This window comes from Myotis brandtii, unplaced genomic scaffold (genome assembly GCF_000412655.1).
Source record: "Myotis brandtii unplaced genomic scaffold, ASM41265v1 scaffold550, whole genome shotgun sequence".
NCBI classification, from domain to species: domain Eukaryota; kingdom Metazoa; phylum Chordata; class Mammalia; order Chiroptera; family Vespertilionidae; genus Myotis; species Myotis brandtii.
The window spans coordinates 3,046,694-3,070,133 of record NW_005370043.1 but is presented as its reverse complement, the minus strand read 5'-3'; the positions used below and the strand labels follow the sequence as shown (position 1 = coordinate 3,070,133).

Here is a 23,440-nt window from a genome sequence, read left to right as displayed (position 1 = left end):
CATTTATTGGCCATTTGCTTTTTTAAAAATTGTCTGTCTGTGAACTTTACCAATTTTTCTATTGGGCTGTTCCTGTTTACAGGCCTCATCAGCCTGGGAGCGCCTTGGAGACAAGGGCTGTGTGTGTCCCGGTTCTTTCTCTATCCTCAGCCCAGCACAGCGTTTGTATTTCGCTCACAAATACAAACACCGTGCTGTTAAAGTGGAACTGAATGACCTTAATTTACTCTCGTAACCCTCTGGAGATTTTAACATTATTTTTATTTTACTGATGAGGAACACACGACGCAGAGGTTGCACAATTTGCAGCCACACAAATGGTCTTCTGACTTTACACCACGAATTTACTGAAATTGTCCTCCATTTCCTCCAGAGATGTTTGCTCGGGACCTGTCTTCTTTCGGGTATCAACTGAGCATTTTAAATGAATGTAAAATTAGCCAAGTTGAACCTCTGCTAGGCACAATGCGTCCCTTCCTTGCCTCCTCCTTTCCTTCCGCTTTGCGGCTCTTTTGGCCCCGGCGACTCGCCATCGCCCCGCGGAGGCGTTCACTAGCTGCGGTGAGGGGATGGCGACCGGGGCGCCAGACTCGCAGGCGCGGTTCGGTCAGTCCGTGAAGGGGCTTCTCACGGAGAAGGTGAACACCTGCGGTACCGACGTCATCGCCCTCACCAAGCAGGTGCTGAAGGGCTCGCGGAGCTCCGAGGTGAGCCGCGGCACACTCCCCGGGGCCTCGGGCCCCCGGGACAGGGGGTCGCGTTGCATCTTGGGAATAGTGGGCTGTGGGCGCGGAGCTCCGAGGTGAGCCGCGGCACACTCCCCGGGCCTCGGGCCGCCGGGACTGCGGGCTTTCCAGGCGGTGGACAGGGGGTCGCGTTGCATCTTGGGAATAGTGGGCTGTGGGTTGTGGCGCCGAGTAGAGCTCGTCCGCGGAGGGCAGGTGTTGCATTCTGGGAAGTGTAGTGCTGGGAGGACCAGCGGTCTCGGAGGGGAAAGGAACGAGAGGATGGGAATCTGGGTTTTAAAAAGCGGCGGTGGTCGCAGGACGACAGGGGGCGGGGAGGAGGGGAATAGTAATCCTAACCAGTTCCTCATTTATTTCTCCGGGTTGTCTCTGTCTCTTCCGGCCCCCAAATTCCGCATGGTTTTGCCTTCAACATCCCAGATGTCTTCCATCTTTTGTGCATCACTTGTCTATGGATTTATTCTTTTTTTATTTGTCTTACTGGGCACATTCTTGGGTTTCTGTTTCTTTTATTATTTATTTATTTATTTATTTACTTTTCCTTTTAAAAAAGTTTTTTGTCATATTTCCTTTTTTATGGTTAACATTTTTATAATTTTAAAATATTTAACAGTAGCATACTTTATTAAAAGAAATACTGGAAATATGGATTCTTTTTGAGAAATAATCTTCATCTTCACTGACAGGTATATGGAGAAATCAGATTTCTACACCAACTAATGGAAAATTAACCACTGATGAGTCTAGTTCCAAACCCCAAAAAAGGACATACACACACATGTTAGGATTGATTCTTTCATTCAGTTAAAACATTTCCATTGCTGAACTATATTTGCTACTGAAAAATGCTCATTTTCCTGGATATTCTATTTTGTCAAAAGACTTAGTATTTATTATATTATTTACATTAATTGACATTTACAAAGAATGGAGAGATCAGAGAGACAATACTCTATAGTATTAAGACCTTTATCTCTCTCTCTCTTTTTTTTTAAATGTGCCTGGACACGAACCATGACTTCTTGGTTCATAGGTTGATGCTCAAACACCGAGCCACACCAGTTGGGCAAGACCTTTATCTCTTTTAAATGTTCTTGATGAACTATAAAATTTAGCAGTTACATTTAGGTTTTTATAACTTGCAGGTGTCTGAGTATCTTTTAATCTGTTTCCTCCTTTCAAAATTCTTTCCATTCTTAACAGAACATTTTTGCTTCTTAGTGCTAATCCTGTAGAATTTTTAAAAATTTCTATGTTTCATACATTTTTGAATTAAAAGACCAAAAAAAGTAAAACCTATATAGGATCACCTCCCCCCTCTATAAATACTGGTATTTTCTATTAACCATATTTCATATTTAGAGTTATATTTATATGTCAAGATGTCCAAGTGCACAAGCTTCTGTAGAACTTCCAATTTCATTTTGAAAGCTTCCTCAACACAATAGAGGGCTTATTTTCACTCTGGCTTGTTTGAACAACACAAGGAGGTTGACACTTTTAAAGTTAATGTGTTCTATTGTTATGAAAACAGACTGCGATGGATGGTGATCCTAGCATTTGGTTAGTGACTGATGATCACCCAGGTTACTGATTTATACTCATTTCTGTTTGCTAATTTGACACTTGATTGTTCAATATGTATCTCCTAGGGCAGTGGTCGGCAAACTGCGGCTCGGACCTAGGGGAATGCAAGAATAGCAAATTCTAAGCAGATGATTTTGCTACCCTTTACACAAGGGTTAGTTGAAGTTAAAGAGGAAAGCTATTAATGAAATAAAATTAGGGAGTGAGTGACCTGTGGATATCACTTACATTAGGACTGGTCCCTCCTTATTGGTGAGCCTAACCGAAAGAGACTGGACCATGAGTTCTAGGTCTTCGCTTTTCCTCACTTTGAGTATTTTGGGCCAGTCTCTGGCCTGCAAACTTTCTGTTGAGCAATCAGCTGGTGAAGTCAGTATTTTCTTTTTTTAAAATTTTTATTATTTTGAGAGTACATTTATTAAAGCTGGGAACAGTGAAACAAGAAAGGGCTAAGGATAGAAGAAGCAACAGGAGAGCCTGGGTGGGGCTGCTTTGGCTCACTGGGAAATCTGAGAAAAGGGGGCCTTGGAGACAGGGTCAGGGGTCAGCCTGGTACGAGCGCTGCCGCTGCCCACTGCTCCCAAGTTACAAGCCTGTGGGGTTCCTTAGAGTTAGGAGATGCACACCTGAGAGGGAAGAGGAGGGGGAAGGGAAAGGTGCCCCCGAGCTCCCTGGAGCGGGAACGCACATGAACTTCATCTTTTTACTGAATCTCTTACATGATACTTACCACATACTGTATTTCCTTCTTCTATAGTTGCTTACATACCTTACCATTTTCTTTAGTAGACTATGAGGTTATTGGGGTGTCTTACTGTTTTCACTCCTTCTCAACCCCACAGAGCACTGCTTCTCTCTTCAGCAGATTCCACATAGATATTTTGTTTGAACTGACAATTTCCATATGTAAAACATTCCTTCCACAGCATTCATTTAATAAACACCTATTGAGTATTTGCTGTGTGTCAGGAGACAAAACAAAGACCCTGTACTTAGGAAACTAACATTTTGGTGAGGAGACAAACACATGACACACATACAAGAGTCAGGTGGTTATAAATGCTGTGAAGAAAAATAAAGCTGGGACTAGAGAGTGACGAAAGGGTTTACCGAAATAGATTGACCAGGAAAGGGCTCTCTGAGAATGTGACATTTGAGCAGACACTAGAACAGCGGTTCTCAACCTGTGGGTCGCGACCCCTTTGGGGATCGAACAACCCTTTCACAGGGGTCGCCTAAGACCATCGGAAAACACGTATATAATTACATATTGTTTTTGTGATTAATCACTATGCTTTAATTATGTTCAATTTGTAACAATGAAAATACATCCTGCATATCAGATATTTACATTACGATTCACAACAGTAGCAAAATTACAGTTATGAAGTAGCAACGAAAATAATTTTATGGTTGGGGGTCACCACAACATGAGGAACTGTATTAAAGGGTCACGGCATTAGGAAGGTTGAGAACCACTGCACTAGAATGAAGTGAGGGAGCAAGTCATGTGGGCAAAATGGAGGCAGAGAGCTCCAAGGAAGTAGCAGGTGCGAAACCTTGAGATGGGCATGTGCACAATAAATGCATGGAGGCCACTATGGCTGGCACGAAGTGAGGGAGAAACACCAGCGTGTGTCCACAGCACAGTGAATGCTGTGACTGATGTGCTGCTCCAGGTGAATCGTGTGCTTAGTGGGGGTCCTTTTTGTTTTTTCCCTAAACCTGTGTAAAGCGCTTAGCTTGTTATTGAAATGACATTATTTAATGGGATAATATGGAAAACAATGAACTGTGAGTACAAAAAGAAAAAGAGGGTTGCTATTGCTATGAAAACTAAGTTGAAAGTCAGAAATACTTGTTGAAGATGAGTACTAAGACAAGCTGCTGTTGAGTTCATTATAAGCAAGACAGTGGTAAAGGCCTGGGGTGAAAACCCTAGAAATCTAAAAAGACTCAGTACTCAAAAGAAACCCAAACTGAAAACCTTAGATCATACACTATGTGTGTGGTCGGTTTATGTAAGAAAATGATGTACAATGCCACCAAATACATCTGTCATCAAAGGAACAACCTTGGCCCTGCATTACAACAGCATTCCAGGCAATCACACCAAGTCTATCTTCTAAAAGTCTCTCAACCCCTTTCCACCCCCCCCCTTTCTTTTGTTGTCAATCCTCACCAGAGGATATTTTTTTTCTATTGCTTTTTCAGAGAGAGTGGAAGAGGGTGAGGGGAGGAGAGAGGGAGAGAGAAAGAGAGAGACATCGATTGGTTGCCGAATGCTCCCCCACCAGAGCCGGGGATCAAAATGCAACCCTTACGGGCTGACACACTAACCACTGAACAAAACTGGCCAGGGCCCCTTTTTTATTTACTGCCACGTCTGTGGTTCCGGCCACTCTGGTTGCTGGCTTAGAATACTGCAGTGTTCTCCTAACCAATCTCTCTGCCTTCAGTCCCTCTCTAGTCCATTCTACTTACCACACCTATAAAATGGTAAATCTGATCATGCCACTTTTCTGTAAAATTACTGGTACACTGATGAGGAATTCTAAACCCCAACCTTTAAGTCTCAGCTTAGAAGATATCTCTTTTAAGAACCGCTCCCTGAACACCTGCCCCTGTAATGGATTAGACATACCCCTCCTGCCCCCCCCCAGGACCATGTTCTCAAGGCATCCAGTGCTTTCCCTCAGCACTCAGGGCAGGTATTGAAATGCTGGTGTCCTCTCTGTAACCCCCTCCTGTGAGCCCCATTAGGACAGTGACTATGTCTCTTATTGGCATATCATAGGAACTTGTCACATATTCATTGAATGAATGAATGAATGAATGAATGAAGAGTCCATTAGAACCCCTTTTTCTGCCATCAGTTTGTCAGTCACATCCCCCATCTATAGGAGTTTGGAGTTTGCTACTTAAAAGTGGCCACAGGAGGGAACAGGCACTCTCAGACATTGTAAAGTGGGAATTCAAAATGGCATAACTAATGGAAGAGGAACTTGGCAATATGGAGCAAAATTAAAACCCTCTGATCTAGCTGTTACAATCATGACTTTATGAGTCTGTCCCAAAGATAGGCTGGCAAAAAGGAGCAAAGATATTTAAGGTACTTTTTTTGTAGCACTCATAATAGCAAAAAACTGGAAACAGTCCCAAAGTCCACATACTCTTATGGGACTTTGAATACTCCTACGGGACATGTACAGTGGAGTGCTGTGCAGCCCTTAAAGCAAGAGATTGAATGAAAATGCTGCAGATTCAGCTAAATGTTTGTTGTCAAGTGAAAATAGCAGGGTATGGAAGAGGGCATATTGTAGGTTACCTTTCAAGTAAGATGAGAGACTATAGAATAGAAGGTCTTATTTTATTGTTTTGACGTTAGAAGTATGTAAAGGTTTATTAATTTTAAAATGTAAAAACGACAATAAATAGAAGTTACCATGAGGGAAGGAACCTGGTGGCTGTAGCAGTGCTCGTGTTGCTGGTTGATTTGAAGTCATGGGTCCCCTTCCTACCGTAATCACTCTGACCCAAAGGAACTAGGAAGGTTGGGGGACACACATAACAGTAGCTCCCTTTACAAGGCCGACAGCGTCTGCCAGGATCAGGGTGCGACAGTAGGCCAGAAACCTCTGTTGATCTCTTCTTGCCTCTCAGTGTTGAGTCCCATCTCTTTGACCACAGACCACCCCACTGAATCAGAGCTCAGGGCCCAGCCATCAGTGAACTCATTAAAATCTGCCTCCACATTTCTCCTCTCTTTTTTCTTCCCTACCCCCATCTTGCTATCCTTCACCTCGAGGTTTCCCACTTTCAATCCTGAGCTTCTTCCCAAGCCTTTCCCTCCCTCTCTGGGGCTCTTATTCCACTTCTAAGCAGCTGCATTCCTTCTAGCCTTCAGTCCTACCCTAACCCCTGCCCCTCGCTCCTCTCAAACCACCTCAAATCTCAAATTTGCCTTTAAAAAATCAGAAGTTAGCTTTTCAATGGGCTTGTGGAACCAAAGGTTGCTTTTTTATTTTGCAGACTTCTCCTCGCAGCACTAGACTAATAAGCTATGCAGAGAACTCGGCAGTTACGGAGCACTGCATTTCTCAGGAAGTGGCCTTTGGAACAGGTGTTGAGCCCATGCCAGAGCTGCCACAGTGACAAAGGAATGGATTTTTAACATGAACAAATGGAACATTGTCCTCCATTACATTTAGAGTGTTGGTAGTTGTATAGGAGAGGGTGGGAGAAGAGAGGGCAGAGGCATAACAGCTGCAGAGAGGTTACAGAAAGTTTGGACATTTTGAATATTACCATTTTATTTTTGTCTTCCAGCTGCTAGGTCAGGCAGCTCGGAACATGGTACTACAGGAAGATGCCATCTTGCACTCAGAAGATGTAAGAAACCATTTCTTTTATGAATTGGGTTTTATATACATAGTTTGTGTGGCTACAAGGAAGTGTGATGTTCTATTTCTCTTTTTTTAATGCAGAGTTTAAGGAAAATGGCAATAATAACTACACATCTTCAATACCAGTGAGTATGCCCTCTCTGCTGACTACTTGCTACAAATTTGGCCGCTTCTTGCTGTGTTGGTGCTTCAGCTGTTTTTCCTATGGAAGCAGGAGTTGGGAATACTGGTGGGGCTGGTCAAGGATGAGTTCCTTCTGGAAAAGATTGCAGAAGTCGGGGTGAGGGGTGAGATCAGGAGCAGGGACCACCTTTTGTGAACCTTTCTGTGTTAATTTGAGAGCTTCTGAGAGGAAGGGACTGTAAACCCTATAATGGCAGGGCCCATGCCAGGACCATGCTAGCACAGTGCTTGGCACCCAGTAGGCACTTTAATTAGTATTTGTTGATTGTCTGTGCTCGAGCTTTCTCCTGGGGAGTCTGCTCCTTCAGTGGGGAGTCAAGTGTAACTGACCTGTATCCTACACTCCCCACAGGTAGCGCAGCCCTAGCTACGTGTAAATCATCCAGGAGATTTTGGAATGTAAAGACATCTTCTCCATTATAACTTTGGATAATGTTATGATTTAATTAGCTTTTCATCTTATTTAATTTTGTTTTATATTTTATGTTGTTGATATTATACTTAGGCACCTTCTGGAAATGTATGGTTGGGAATTTAACTTGATATTTAAATAACTAGATGTTCATTCGTTGGGTGTGTACATATCAGCTATGTGACCATTTGACTCTACATACTCTGAAAACCAAATTTGAGTCATGCATGTAGTTTGTGAAACTACATCCTACACTCTGTGATGGGATATTGTTACCTCCTTAGGTTTAGAATCTATCTTTTCAGCAGCTCTGCACTCTGGTAGTGAACAGATTCATGAGCACAAACTTAGGATGGAATGGACAGAAATATAGAATGTGACATAAGTTGGAAATGTGTTCTGCCTGTATATATCTGGCTGTAAATAACTTCTACTAGTCCACTGAGTTTTCTTATGTTTGTTTTCCTCCTTCCTTTTCTGATTTAGGCAAGAAGCTATTCAGAAGAAGTAAGTAACCCCACAGATAGGGGAGTGGGTAGCCAACTGAAGTAGGCTATAGGGAATTATACTGCAGGGCCTAGGATTAGTGCATAACTCTGGTAGACAGATGCCCTTAAATTGATAGACACTCTGGCATAGCTCATTTGGGATGTAAAGAATACAGTATATTTCAAAGGCATGCACTACTAGGAAAGGCTTTCTAAGAGTTACAGGGTGTAGAGACCAACCTTAAGAAAACTTTTTACATTGGTGATAATCATTAAGTAGAGTAAATGTGCTAACATCATTAAACAGCCTTTTTTTTTTAGTGGACTAAATCTGTCCCTTGCAATATTGTTTACACTACTAATTGGCTCTACAAACCTTTTCTTCATTGTTTAAAAACTTCTGGGACCCTAGAAGACCAATGTACATGTTGATTTAGCTTCAACAGTACTTATGTGTTAAAGTACAAATAATTTGCAGAGATGTCTTTATTGCTCATTCTACATAAACTTTTTCTCTAATTTCTAGTGTTGAGCAGTCATCGGATCTACAGGACCAGCTGAATCATCTGTTGAAATAGAATGGTTTATAAGAAGGCTTTGCCTGATGCTGAGGAGGAAATATCTACCACAACCATTGTGCTGTGGGTTTGATTTTCCATTTCCTTCTCCAAAAGTTAAGTTAGAAAATATTTGTGATGATGTACAGTTTCTCCTGAAAAGAAGCTAGGTGGTTGAATTTTGAAAGCACTTCTTGAATCAGACTAAGCCACACTCTTCTTGAATTTTTAAGTGCTCTATTAGTTTGATATGAAAGCAAAATTAAAAGCTGTCTTAGTTTTTCCCATAGAACTTTAATGTCATATTGTCTAAATGTGATTCTTAAATAGAGCTTCTATTGTGCACATAGAGAATGGTTCTTCTGAAAGAATTTTTTCTTTGAATTATAAATTCAGGAAACATTTTAATTTTCTGGTCACAGAATGGTGATAGGTAATACCTTTTTTCTAGTAACTTGGGAGATACTTACTTTATTCATTACAGCAAATACCTAAATGATAATCAGGCAAATTGCATCATATCTAGCCAGCTGCAAAATCCTGCCTTGACCTGCATTCCTCGTTTCTTTGTTGTTGTGACTCTTGATTATGTGGCCCTGGGTTCATTTTGTAATATTGCTAGTAATCAGCAAATTCATTTGTATGATATTGCCAAATGCGAAAGCAGTTGAATTATTATGATTGCAGTGTAGGGCTGTGCCATGGGGAAAACTTTATGTTTGTAGATAGTTACATATACATTGAATTAATCTTGTTAAATGGCATTACCATTGTCTATAGTTAAGTCTGAATGTCTTTACTTTGTTTGAATTTAAAATGGGACCTCTCTCTTGTTCCAGTTCAGTTCTTAATTTATTAATGGATTGGGAGAAAGCTGACATAAGAAAATGAAGTTTTGCCCTGGCCAATGTGGCTCAGATGGTTGAGTGTCATCTAATGCACCAAAATGTCCAGTTCAATTCCTGGTCAGCGCACATGCCCGAGTTGCAGGCTCAACCCCCAGTAAGGGGTGTGCAGGAGGCAGCTGATCAATGTTTCATTGATGTCTCTCTCCCTCTTCCTTCCTCTCTCTCTTAAAAAAATATCAATTAAAACATATCTTAAAAATGAAGTTTTTACTGGAAGAAAAAAAAAGTTCAATTTAATTCATATTATGTATCATCAAATATCAAATTGACTAATCATATCAGACTGCATTTATCCCTCATTTTACATGTTCATGTTAACTATGGTTAAAAAAAAAAACAACAACAAAAAAAAACAGCCCTAGCTGGTTTGGCTCAGTGGAGAGAGCATCAGCCTGGAGACCAAAGGGTCCCGGGTTTGATTCTGGTCAAGGGCACGTACCTTGGTTGCAGATTCCTTCCTGGCCCGGGCCCTAGTCTGGCTCATGCAGGAGGCAACCAGTTGATGTTTCTCTCACATAGATATTTCTCTCTCTCGTTCCCTCTCTCTTCCACTCTCCTAAAAAATCAATGGAAAAATATCCTCGGGTGATATTTTACACCAAAAACCCCCCAAAACACAAGTGAGGTGTGAAGAAATCCACTTATGCATTTATTGCAATTATTAAATGTAAACAAACTCAATATAACTTAAAAAGAAGGGTTGCAAACTTACAGCAAATGCCATATTAAGAGTAAAACATGTCCTGGCTGGTTTAGGTCAATGGTTAGAGCATCAGCCTATGGACGGAAGAGTCGTGGGTTCAATTCCCAATTAAGGACGTGTACTTTGGTTGCAGGTTTTCCAACCCTGTTAGGGTCAAGTGTGGGAGGCAACTAATCGATGTGACTCTCTCATATCCATGTTTCTCACTCTCCCCCCTTCCTCCCTTCCCTCCACTGTCACTAAAAAAAAAAAAAAAAAAAAAATCAATGGAAAAGTATCCTCAGGTGAGAAAAAAAAAGAGTAAAACATTGGTTGCTTGAACCTGAGTCTTGGCTTCTCGCCTTCCTCCCTGAACAACATGAGCTCTAGCTTTCCCACAAACCACGGGACCCTGGGCTCCATGTAATCCCCCAGCCACCAACCAGCTCGACCAGCCAACAGCATGGCCAGCATTTATGTAGGGGCTCAGGCTCCCGGACCTCTATGTCCCACTCTACCAGTATGTGGGGTAGCTGAGGGTCCAGGGGCTTGGCTGCAGTGATAGCCAGAGGTCTGGTGGGCATAGGGGGCTATCTAGAGTGAGAAGGAGACTATGCCATGCCTAAGTAACCTGGCCTCCTACCTGGAGAGGGAGAGAAATCTGGAGGCTGATAATCAGCCTTCACTGGGTGTTCCTGGAGAGCAAAATCCAGGAACACCTAGGGAAGAAGCCACCCCAGGTCAGGGGCTGGGGGCATTATTTCAAAATCCTCGAGGACCTGAGGGCTCAGATCTTCACAAGTTCTGTGGAAAATGCCTCCACCATTCTACAGATTGACAGTGCCTGTCTTGCTGCTGCTGACTTCAGAGTCAAGTATGAGACAGAGCTGGCCATGTGCCAGTCTGTGGAGAGTGACATCAGTGGTCTCTGAAAGGTCACTGGAGACAGAGGGGGCTCTCAAGGAGGAGCTGCTCTTCAAGAAGAACCACAAGGAGGAAGTAAATGGTCTACAGAATCAGACTGCCAACTCTGGGTTGACCATGGAGTTGGATGGCCCCAAATCTCAGGACCTCAGAAGATCCTAGTGGACACCCAGGCCCAGTATGAAGAGCTGGCTCGGAAGAACCGAGAGGAGCTAGACAAGTACTGATCCTAGCAGACTGAGGAGAGCACCACAGTGGTCACCTTGCAGACTACTGAGATAGGAGCTGCTGGGATGATGCAGAGCTGAGACGTAGGTCCAGTCCTTGGAGCTCGACCTGGACTGAATGAGGAATCTGAAGGCCAGCTGGGAGAACAGCCTGAGGGAGGTGGAGATGCACTATGTCACGAAGACAAAACAGCTCAACCAGATCCTGCTGCCCCTGGAGGCAGAGCTGGCCCAGATCTGGGCAGAGGAGCAGTGCCAGGCTCAGGAGTATGAGGCCCTGCTGAACATCAGGGTAAAACTGGAGTCTGAGATCACCACCTGCCCCACCTGCTGCAAGAAGGGGAGGACTTCCGTCTTGGTGATGCCCAGGACAACAGCCCCTCCATACAATCCATCCAAAAGACCATCCCCACAGGATTGTGGACGGAAAAGTGGTGTCTGAGGTCAATGACACCAAAGTTACGGGCAGCAGAAGTGGGGCACACCTTGTGGGGGGGCGGGAGGCCAATAAAAAGTTCAGAGATCAGTCCTGGCTGGTGTGGCTCAGTTGGTTGGGCATTGTCCTGTGCACTGAAGGGTTGCTGGTTTGATTCCTGGTCAGGGCACATGCCCAGGTTGCAGGCTCAATCCCCAGTGTGGGGTGTGCAGGAGGCAGCCGATCAATGATTCCCTCTCATCATTGATGTTTTTATCTCTCCCTGTCCCTTCCTCTTTGAAATCAATATAAATAAATAAATAAATAATAAGAAAAAAATATGGCTTAATATGAGATCTCTAATTTGGTCTACGGAGCAGACTGACCTACATATTAAAAATATGTTAAACAACAACAAAACACTGTGGCTGAGGCACTGACCAATTAGAATGAATGATGGTCATAAGCAATGTGGCCCCAAATCAGCCCTGTACATTAGGTACTTGAGGGAACACTGGGAATAACTCAATTTGAGTTTATCTGTGTGTGGTTAAGTGGATTTAAGGTTTATCAAATGATTCTGGTGAATAACCACAAGTTGGAGATAATATAATAAAGTGAACAAGTGGAAATGATAGAGCCCTTTCCTTAACCTCCCACTAATCTGTCCATTCAAGATAATAAAGATACCATTTTAACCATCATAATGTGATTGCCAAAAAAACCACCCTGATACCTATAAAAACACTCATTTTTTCCCCACATACTTCATAGTTGGAAATATTCTAACTTTAAACAGGATTTTTTCCATGGGTTTAATTTGTTAAAGATACAAAAAAATAAAAGAAAGGTACAGCACCTTTCTATTAATACTTAATAACAACTAACTGACATCAGGGAAGATTATTAGCAGATGAGATTAATGAGTATTATTTAGTATATTTTGCATTTATATATTCCTTCACTTGAAACCCTGTATCTCCTTACTACTCTAATGAACAGATATGCTTGTTACAACCCGCAAAAGGAAATAAGATATACAACTCTCTGTAAGATGAAATAATATCCAATAGACACAGTGAATTGATAAAAAAAATTACTAGAGGTTAAAAATGAACTGAGCAGAAGTTGCTTTCCTAAATAAAATTCAAAATTGACTGAGAACTGCTATATATTGTATTGATTTCATCTCTATGATATTCTGGAAAAGGAGGGAGAACAGATCTATAGCTGTTTTTGGGGTGATGGGAGGGGGAGGCACATGGCAGAGACTGAAAGAAACCACACAGGGTGGTTTGATCAAACATTCCCAACTGGGATGCCATAGGAGGTAGTCATGTCCCAGGCCTACAGCGTCCTTAGCAAAGATCAGTCTTTGCCTTAGGTGAGTCCTGTCCACTGTTCTTGTGTATCTAGGATAACATACCTTTAAATGTCAGAGTAATTTTCTTTTCTTAAAGACACAACTGCAGGCACCAGAGCAGGAGGCGACAGAACCCCTCATCGATACCACGTTTCCTGCATTCCATCTCTATATCTACTGTAAATGTTCATTATTAAGTATCCTGTGCCCACCAATGTCAAGGCAGTGTGTGTTTCTCCATTTTGCTTTTTATCTATTCTAGTGATTTCCTCACTTTGCTTTCTCCTGCCTCCTTAATCTACCACCAATGGATTTCAGGTACCTTCCTTATGTTCTCATCTTTGATTCTAAATTCATAGAGGAAACTCAAAACTGCTATTCTCCCCTGGTCAGTGTGGCTCAGTTGGTTGAACTTGTCCCATGCCCCAAAAGGTCTCCGGTTTGATTCCTGATTAGGATGTATGCCCGGGGTTGCAGGCTCGATCCCCAGTAGTGGGCATGCAGGAGGCAGCCAATTGATGTTTCACATCAGTGTTTCACATCAGTGTTTCTCTTTCCCTCTCTCTTCCTCTTTTTCTAAAATCAATAAAAACGTTTGTTTTTGAACTGTCATTCTCAAGAGCATTTTCCCAGTCCATTGAGATCTTGCTTCTGGGCATGTCCTCAAAAACTTGGCTCAAATAAACTCTTATAAAACTTTTCTATAGGTTTGGGTATCTTTTCCTTGACAGAGGGGCTTATAGTACAAAAGGGCAAGAAGAAACATTTTTGGGCAAGAGAACTGTTCTAAGAATTCTCTAGTACACTAAAGAAAGGTGAATTTTACTGAATGTAAATTATATCTCAATAAACCTGACTTTAAAAACTAGATTGAGAACAGGTGACTTCATCCCCCAAATGGACAAAGGTCATTATATATGTGGTTGCTCAGTACGTCAGATATGAGGTTTATAAATGAGAATCACAGTGAGCAATAAAGGAATATAGAAATTAATAATAATAATAACCTCTGTGGTTGGAAAGACTAAAGACAGCCAAGATGACACTGGGCCAGCAGGCCCAGAGCGCAGAGCGAGACTGCGCTGGAGCGTCAGGCTGCAAGCCGTCCAGGGCTCAAGCCTGCCTCCCCTGCGACGGGGCCTTGGGTGGGCTCAGTCTCTGGAGCTGGCTGCGGGGAACTCGAGTCCTGGAGTCCGGAGACCAAGGAGACAGTGAGTGTGCCGCCCCTTGCCTTCTGGCCCAGGCCAGGCCCCCAGTCCCTTCCCCTGACCCTTCCTCCACCCCCCGTCCCCCACTAACTCTCGGGCTTACCACCTGCCTTTTAACCCACCTTTTTATCGCAGTGCACCCCTTCTACATCGGGAGACCAAGGAGACAGTGAGTGTGCCGCCCCTTGCCTCCTGGCCCGGGCCCCCAGTCCCTTCCCCTGACCCTTCCTCCACCACCCCCACTAACTCTTGGGCTTACCACCTGCCTTTTAACCCATCTTTTTATCGCAGTGCACCCCTTCTACACCCTCTTCTTTCAGCCACCATTTCCCCATCCAGGCAATGCCCCCATCTTCTCCCTCCCCCCACCTCCAACCACCACCACTCCAGCCAGGTTCTGGAAGGACTTGCAGCTGAGAGCAGTAGGGAATGATCAGAGGTAGAGCCTGGGCTGAGTGGGAGCCCTAGGCCTGGCCCTAACCCTAACCCTAACCCTAACTCTAACCCCAGGACTGGGGCAGGGCAGAGTCTGGGCTTAGAGCTTTGCGGGGAGCAAAGGCTGGCTAGGCCTGGATGGGTGGAGTGGGGTGGTGGTGTGCACACACCAGTTTCAGTATTTCTTCTCTCTCCCCAACTCACCCCACCCGTAGCCCTTGGGTCAGATCTACTACAGGCAGGTGCTAAAGAAATCCGCAGACCTCCAGCCCAAGGCCTGTGTCACTGCAGCCAGGTGGTCCCCAAGCACATCTGGACAGCCCTGCAGAATGTCCTTGAGGAAGTAGCCCTGAGGTAGAGTGCCCTGTGCTGCCCCCATGGAGACGCCAGACAACAGCTTTCTCAAAAAATAATTATGCTGATCTCTAGAGAAGTAATCCATCTCCTCCAATCCATCCTGCCTGCCGTGTCTATCATAGAACTGATCATTACAGCACTGATCATCTTATTGCTCTGTTTGAGAATTTCCAATGACTCCCCCACTCCCCCTTTTACTCACAGGATACAGTCACACTTCTTGGAGCTGACATTCAAGACTCTCCAGTATTTTGGCTCTCCCTTCCTAACCAAGCTTGGTTCCCTCTGATACACTATACTACTCTAGCCAGACCTTTCCCTTCCTCCTGCTATCAGAACTGCCAGGATGACTTCTGCCTGCCAGCATGAGTTATCAATCTGGAATGCCTCCCCTCCCCTTTCTACCTTCCAAATCCTGCCCATGCAGTACTTCACTGATGTCCTACCTACTCTGTGAAGCTTTCTCCAATCCTTGAGCACCACCTTCCCCAAATCACTGTAGGACTGACTGCCTGTGCCACTCAGTTTGTCTGTAAATCATGGAAAACATTTTATTTGCTCATGGTTTACCACCCCAGTTAAATACATCTAGGGGACAGATCTCAGCCTACATTTTTTCTTCAATAACTAGCACAGTTCTGGATCTGCATTAGATGCTCAGCTAATGCCTAAATGTATTCATTCAACAAATGTTTTAGATGGTTTATTTGTCTTAGTACCTGGCACAGTGCCCAACAATACAATAGTAAAAAAGAGTCTCAGCCTTCATGGTGCTTCCAGTTTAGTGGGGGAGATTAAATACCTAAATTGAAATTGAATGAATGATGGAAGGAAGAAAAGAGGGAGGGAGGGAGGATTTATAAGATTTAGTGGCTCCACATCTTCTAGTCTCTAGAGGGGAAAAAATATGTGTGTATGTACTTTCTATTTCCCAGGTATTATGGCTGTGTTCTGGTCATCCATCAAAACTGATGGATTTTGGACCCGGCTAGTGAAAGTGGCAGAGATTTGCTATGTGCTTAAATGATTTATGAGAAAGGACATGTTACTGGAATTGACATGAGAGAAGATCAGGCAAGACAATGATTTGGAGGAAAAAATTATCATCAAACGCATTCTTTTGAGATAAAGTTTTTTTCTATGTGTCTCTTCAAGGTTTTAATAAGGCAGCTAAATGGCAATGCTTATTTGTGCCACTCATGCTTTCTGTTCTGGGAGCTGAGGACTTTGACTATTAGGGGCTCTTCTGGAAGAACAGAGTTTTTTTTAAAATATTTTTTTAATTGATTTTAGAGAAGAAGGGAGAGAGAGAAACATCAATGATGAGAGAGAATCATTGATCAGCTGCCCCCTGCACACCCCACACTGGGGATTGAGCTGCAACCCAGGCATGTGCTTTGACCAGGAATTGAACCATGATCACCTAGTTCATGGGTCGACGCTTTACCGCTGAGCCACACTGGCCGGGTGAGAGTCAGAGGTTTGATCTAGAATATGAATATCATGATGACCCAGTGGAGTCTGGTCTTTTCTTCTGCCATCTGTCCTGCAAGATTTTGTTAATGAATGAAGAGCTTATTCAAGCAAAAACCAGGTATTGAGCAGGAAATGCCCCATTGAGTTGTCCCAGGCTGGAGCATATCCTACGTGCCCAGAGAAGCCTTGTATCCTTATCCAGAATAGTCAGGGGGAAGTATATTCCATTAGTAAAAGGAAATTTTGAGGAGGGGGGGGGCAATGTATTTTTAAAAAAATGCTAATTATCAAACCTATATTTTCTTTTCTTAGGTAGAAGTGGTGAAAAAGTATATTGAATATCACTTGGAAAAATATGGCTTCCAGGCACCCAAGGTGACTTTTGTTCATGGCTGCATAGGGAAGTGGGGAGAGGCTGGGACCAGAAATGAGAGTTATGATGTTATGATGTAGGTCTCTCCTTCCTGTTATGAATGTAGCCCATTTTCTATCGAACACACAAATGTCACCATTTGTGACAGTTTTTGCTGAACTGACTCTCAGGGTGATAAACTTGGCCTGACTTAATGTAGAGGAGGAGCTGGTCTGGCCCAGAACACACTAGCCCAAGAGAGAACTTACTTTCACTTAACCATCAACCAATGAGCCCAAGAGACCAGCAAGACCACTGAGTCTGCCCAGACAATGCACACTGACCTGTTATCTTTAATATTATTTTCATAGCAAATTACAGAATTCTGTGCTTCTCTTTTTTCTGTCAAGTCATGCCCAAGTGACAATCTTAGTAAACTGCCTGAAGGAACTTCCTCTGTTTACAGGTGGGATAAGAAATGGAGACATCTGGCCCCAGGTTATTTTTTGCCTGGTAAACATCAGGGCAGAAACAAATAAGAAACATGCCTGAAATTTTTTCCCTGCACTCACTGTTTGCTGAAAGTTTACTGATATTTTAAACACTCTGTTCACCTCTCTTATCTTGGGAATATAGTTGAGCTTGGGGAAGAGAGGAGGAAAGATTATTGTAGGATCCAGACCTCCATACTGTTGAAATTAGCTAAATAAAATCTCAAAATGACTGCTAACTCATGTGCCTGAGATTTAAGCACAATATTGAGAAAAACATGTTGTTATAAAAGTACATGCTAGCATTACAAAAGGTTGTATACTTTTTAAAGGAAAAGAGTTTATGAATACTATTGACTTCTGATAGTTATACAACCTTGAGCTGCATTTGTTTCAATTTGGCTCAAAATCTAGGTGACCTGAGTATCCTTATTCAGGAGAGGGACACTCTTGCCCTCCCTGTCAGGTAGGGGACTGAAAAAGAAATCTTGGCACTTCGCTAAAAAAATATTTATACTTTTCCTCCCACCTTCTAAGTCAGTGGTTCTCAACCTTCTGGCCCTTTAAATACAGTTCCTCATGTTGTGACCCAACCATAAAATTAGTTTCGTTGCTACTTCATAACTGTAATGTCGCTACTGTTATGAATCATAATGTAAATATCTGATATGCAGGATGGTCTTAGGCGACCCTTGTGAAAGGGTCGTTCGACCGCCAAAGGAGTCGCGACCCACAGGTTGAGAACCACTGTTCTAAGTTCTTCCAGGCTGGGCTAATCATCAAATTAACAGAGACAGATTAACAGGAGAACATCAGGTTTTTAATACCTGCGAATGGAGGATTCACATAGGCATGTGAAGGGAACCAGTTTAGCCATTCAGAAGCTGCTTTTGGGATATTGATTTTTAAGGTGTTTAATAAGAAACAAGACTCAGAAAGAACCTTTGACCTCCCTGCTTTCCTGCCGAAGAAAAGATTCAGACAGAGAAACCTGTTTCAGGAAGGGAAACTTAGAATGCCACTTTAGCCTAATTTGAATTAAGTGTCGTAAACAAGGCTTCAGGCAGGTGCAGGTGCCTGTTAGCTAGATGCCCACTGTATTCCATTGTTTCTGAGTTGTCTAGCAAGAATTTTCCTGTCCTGTCTGCTCCTGGTAGGTTTCTCTGTCTGAATCTCTTGGGCAGGAAAGGGGGGAGGTCAAAGTGTCCTTCTGAGTCTTGTTTCTTAATAAACAGCTTAAAATCAATATCCCAAAAAGACAGCTTCAGGATGGCAAAACTTTGATCCTTTCGTTCACACAGGGTCGGTTCAAGCACTTCCATCCCCCCCACCCCCTCGCCCCCTGCATTTGTTTTTAAAATGGATTTTATCCCTTCATTCCTTTCTTTGCTATCTGGGATTAATGTAATCTTAACCTTGTTTGGACGAATTCTGCTGTTTCAGCATGATGGGAAGCTATATTTCAGTGACGTCTCTGATAGCCTTGAATTGCCAGGAGAAAGCAGGACACACAGTTTTCTGGGGTAGGTGTCTTTTTGTTTTGTTATGTTTTGTTTTAAGGCAGATACGTGTTCATATACAGAGCTCCATTCTGCTCACCGCCAGGGTGAGGCTTTGTGATGTGGGAACATGTGGATTAGGTCAGGAGGTTTAGGTTCCATTTCTCTTCTGCCTCTCAAAAGTGGCATGACCTTGGAAAATTAATTTCCTTGAGTCATCTTCTAAACTGTAAAATGTAGATAATTTACAATCTGCTGATTGGGCTTTTATGAAAATTAAACGGGATAAATAATGTGGAAAACACTTTGAAAACTGTAGTGTGGAAATGGGGCAACTGTCCCAGCATTGATGTCCCTTAATCCCCTTATGTTCTCATCATTGTGGTTTATTCCTTTACTGTCATATGTGTGTGGTCCGTCTGACTATGAAATCAAAAGTTCTTACTTTAATAATGTTAACATTTTTCTTATTATAAAATAATAAGTGAATATTGTTAAAATGTTGGGAAAATACAAAAAGTAAAAGACCATGTTACTACTAATCATATAGCCAGCAATAACCTCTTTACCATTTTAATATATATCCTTTTACGTGTTTTTTTCTCTGTGTATATAATAAGATTGGGAGCATGCTATGTATAGAACTTAGTATTCTAATTTTATTTAGCATATTTCCTAAACCTAAACATTTTTTAAAGTTTTATTTATTAAACTGGGGTTGCGGGCTTGATCCCCAGTGTGGAGCGTGCAGGAGGCAGCTGATCAATGATTTTCTCTCATCATTGCTGTTTCTGTCTCTCCCTCTCCCTTCCTAGCTAAAATCAATATAAAAATATATTTATTTATTTATTTTTAAAATATATATTTTATTGATTTTTTACAGAGAGGAAGGGAGAGAGATAGAGAGTTAGAAATATCGATGAGAGAGAAACATCGATCAGCTGCCTCCTGCACATCTCCTACTGGGGATGTGCCCGCAACCCAGGTACATGCCCTTGACCGGAATCGAACCTGGGACCTTTCAGTCTGCAGGCCGACGCTCTATCCACTGAGCCAAACCCGTTTCGGCTAAAAAAAATATATTTAAAAAAATAGTAAAGCTTATTTAGAGATCGCTCTAAGAAATGGTAAATTTGTAGTTGGGAAAGTTTAATCAAACATAAGAGACAAGAATCCCAGAGCCAAAAACCCCAAAAGTTCTTGTTTGGCCACGATTACCAGCGTGAATCCAGCCCACGTAAGCATAGGAGACACCTGTAGAGCCGAGGAGTGATTTACTTGCTTTGCTTTATTAAACTCTTGAGCTCTCTGCTATTGTTACTCTTCCCTTCTTCTAAGACAATGATATTTTCGAAGGTAGAGAAATTTGACTTCTGACTTAGTCCATCGGGTATTTCACAAATGTGTCTTTGCTATTTTGAAATTCTTGGGAGTTCATTGATTATAAAACCTTGCTGATTGGAATCAGTGTTTATTTTGAAATGTTTTCAACATTCTAACTCTCCCGTAGCCTGGTTTCCTGAATACCGGCATACACAAGCTGTCAGGAGATTACAGTTACAAGCAAAGGGAGTCTTTCCTCCAGCCACAACATTCCTGGGAACTCTGGCTTCTACAGAAAAACATTTCCTTCCAGCATAGCTGTTTTTGCTCTCCCTCCTGGTGTGCATGCGGGCTACGTAAAGGAGGGCCCTTGACCTCAGATACGGCTTGTAACATTCTTCCTATTTGGACTGGTTTTTATCCCAGCAATCTCCTTCCTATTCTGCCTCCTTTCTTTCAGCCTGCACATGTGCCAATGTCTTTAGAGCAGTTTCAAGTTTTTGAAATGGGAATAATTGACACTGAAGGAAGATTTAAAGAGTGAAGCAGCTGGTGTATCCTAGAAAAATAACCTTGTGCTCTTGGGGGAAGACACTCATATCTTTTTTATGGCAAACCTTTATGATAAACCCTCCAGCACAGTGCGGGCAGGTGGCGCAAGGGACTTGGCTCATGCTTACAGCTTCCCATTAGTTGCTGCAGCAGAGAGGAATGCAAGCTGCTGCCTCTTTTTAAGAGTCCTTTTTTACCCCCCTTTTTTCTCCTTTCTTCTCTCTCCTCCTTAATCCTGACAAAGTGTATTTTGCTATTAAAAGAACTACATTATTAAAACACTGCAGAATCTGAAATGACACCAATAGGACTAATGTTATGTATGGTCTTGTTTCAATTAATAGTAGTGGCAGTTATATATGAACATAAACAACAGTAGTAATAATACAGAGGACCTAGTCTTTAAGAAAATGTTTTTATTGACTTTAGAGAGAGAGAGAGAAGAAAGGAGAGAGAGAGAGAGAGAGAGAGAGCGAGAGAAACATAGATGAGAAACATAGATCAGCTTCCTCCTGCATGCCCCCTACTGGGGATTGAGCCGGCAACCTGGGCATGTGCCCTGCCCAGGAATCCAGCCTGTGACCTCTTGGTGCATGGGACAACGCTCAATCCACTGAGTCACACAGGTCGGGCCAGAGGACCTCATCTTCATTGAATAGTTAATATGTTCAAGGCACCATGTCACTTAGTCCTCACAATAACCGTTATTATCCTCATTTTACACGTGAAGAAACTCAGGCTCAGAGAGATGAATTTGCAATCCAGGGCCACACAGCTAGAAAGTGGTGAATTTGAACCCATGTCTGACTCTAGAGCTGACATTCTTCGCCATAATCTGCTGTATTAACTCTCCATACTTATATTTTCATAGAGTCACAGGATATTGGTGCTCAAAAGAACCACTTACTAAGATGCCCCACCTTTTATTCCCTTCGAGTTTTGAGACCTTAGTTAGGGCTGGGAGCATGTATTTGGAAGTGATAGGAATATCACTATCTCCTGTTGGTAGGAAGGACATGGAATGTGAAGAAGAGGATGAGAAACCATTTTCCTGGGTGAGAAAGAGGAGCGGCTAACTCTTCCTACCAGGAAGTCCACTGCCCTGAGAGGAGGAAAGACAATGGTGTGAGGCCTGGCAGCAGCAACCAGCATAGCCAGCCCTCTTCCTGGCTTGGAGACCCCTGCTGGGTGCTAGTCTGGCGATAAGGGAGCCCAGATCCAGGTAGACCTCTTCATTTTAGAGAGGTGGAAACTGGGCCATCGAGGCAAGGCCACCAGTAAGTTACTGCAGTAAAGGGAGTGGGTCAAAAGACTGCCCTTCATGAATGTAAGGTCTGTGCCTGTCGTGTCTACCCTTCTGTTTGCAGTGACCAACAATAAATAGTAAGAGTGTAAATACATGTTTAATGCATTCATTTTCTTTCTTTTTTTAATATATATATTTTTACTGATTTCAGAGAGGAAGGGAGAGGGAGAGAGAGATAGAAACATCAATGATGAGAGAGAATCATCGATTGGCTGCCTCCTGCATTTCCCTCACTGGGGATGGAGCCCGCAACCTGGGCATGTGCCCTTGACTGGATTTGAACCAGGGACCCTTCAGTCCACAGGCTGACGCTCTATCTACTGGGCCAAACCGGCCAGGGCTAATGAATTCATTTTCATTACTTAAGGTGGCTTGTACATGCTCTTGATTTTCGACCTCTGTGCCAGGTTTTTCACTGGCCCCACTGGCACTGGTGTTGGAGGTGAAAGGAGGAAAAATAAAGATTGCCATTTTGTCTTTTGAAAACTCCACTGACTCTGCCCTGAGATCTTGCTGGCCCTTGGCAGTCTCAGCACCTGCAAACCATCAATTGCTAATGGCCCCGGTATGTAGGACTTGCCTTCTATCTTGCACATGGTTCTGGTTCTGGAGATTAGAGAAGAAACTTCAGCATTGCAGTATCTCAGGTCCTAAAGGCTAAAAGGCACATACAAATGGGAACCCCACAAAACAAAGCAAAATAAACTCTCCTGGCCCAACAGGGACTGCCTTTAAGGAGCTTTGGATGAAGTTCACCTTGGAAGTGGTAAGAACTTGATTCAAAATCTTCAGAAGAGGACGGCCACCTTTATAGCTGAATGACTGATACTATTTCCAGGACCCCAAGCAATTGTAAAAGATTATCTCCCTTCTAGGTAAATCAAACGGAAATATTAGTGTCTGGGTCCATCAAAACACCTTTAACTTGTCCTTCCATTTTGGGTTGCCTTTTTACAGGATCACATCACAGAGCCATTCGAGCTTGCAGAAAAGTCTGACAGTGCAAAGCCCGATTGTTCCCCTGATGAGGCTGCTGAGGCACAAAGAAAAGCTCCTGCGAAGACGTTGGCCGGACGCTGAGGAATGAGTTACGTATGTCTTTTAACCTGCTCTTCCCATAGCACAGACCATAAGGAAGAATAAATGGCAAAAAGTCACCAAATTCTAGATTTGATAAAAACAAATGAAATCTTTTTAGAAGGTGTTAATGAAGGGTTCACAGCAAATCACCTAAACACTAGTTAAGCAGTTTTTCTCCATCTTAAGTAATTCAAAGTTCTGGTGCCACTTAGTGGTCAGAAGTGGAACTGAGCAGTGTTAAGGTTTGGCCAACGGGCAAGCCAGGCTCCAGAAATAACAATTGTCAGAGAGTCTCAGGAAAAACATATTCCTTCTGACCTGCAGAGCACCTTTTGGACTTTTCAGCTTATTTGCTCATTAAACAAAGCTCCTACTGAAATTGGGCTAATCGTGCCAAAAGATTGCCAAATCAGGTTTGGTAGCAGTGCTCTTGGGTTAAATGGTCTTTTAAAGCAAACACTTC

The 23,440-nt window shown here is 42.8% G+C and overlaps 2 protein-coding genes and 1 pseudogene across 3 annotated transcripts; all 3 read left to right on the top strand.

Annotated features, from left to right (window-relative positions):
- The first annotated feature begins 436 nt into the window (after window positions 1-436).
- On the top strand, window positions 437-13,400 carry BORCS7 (BLOC-1 related complex subunit 7). Of its 2 annotated transcripts, XR_314270.2 has the most exons (6): window positions 437-707; window positions 6,663-6,725; window positions 6,821-6,864; window positions 7,821-7,841; window positions 8,349-8,463; window positions 12,996-13,400. XR_314270.2 is itself a non-coding variant. In XM_005878229.2 (5 exons), exons 1-5 carry the CDS (start codon window positions 570-572, stop codon window positions 8,398-8,400), a joined length of 318 nt encoding a protein of 105 aa, XP_005878291.1. In that variant the 5' UTR covers window positions 437-569; the 3' UTR covers window positions 8,401-9,217. The 2 variants fall into 2 exon arrangements, 1 of the variants encoding a protein (XP_005878291.1); XM_005878229.2 differs by lacking the exon at window positions 12,996-13,400 and having other exon boundaries at window positions 8,349-9,217.
- Window positions 10,223-11,714, top strand: LOC102256336 (annotated as a pseudogene).
- A 537-nt stretch (window positions 13,401-13,937) lies between the features above and the next one.
- Window positions 13,938-22,063, top strand: LOC102256033. Its single transcript, XM_014549382.1, has 5 exons — window positions 13,938-14,109; window positions 14,544-14,836; window positions 16,687-16,749; window positions 18,661-18,740; window positions 21,463-22,063. Exons 1-5 carry the CDS (start codon window positions 13,938-13,940, stop codon window positions 21,665-21,667), a joined length of 813 nt encoding a protein of 270 aa, XP_014404868.1. The 3' UTR covers window positions 21,668-22,063.
- The last annotated feature ends 1,377 nt before the right edge of the window (window positions 22,064-23,440 follow it).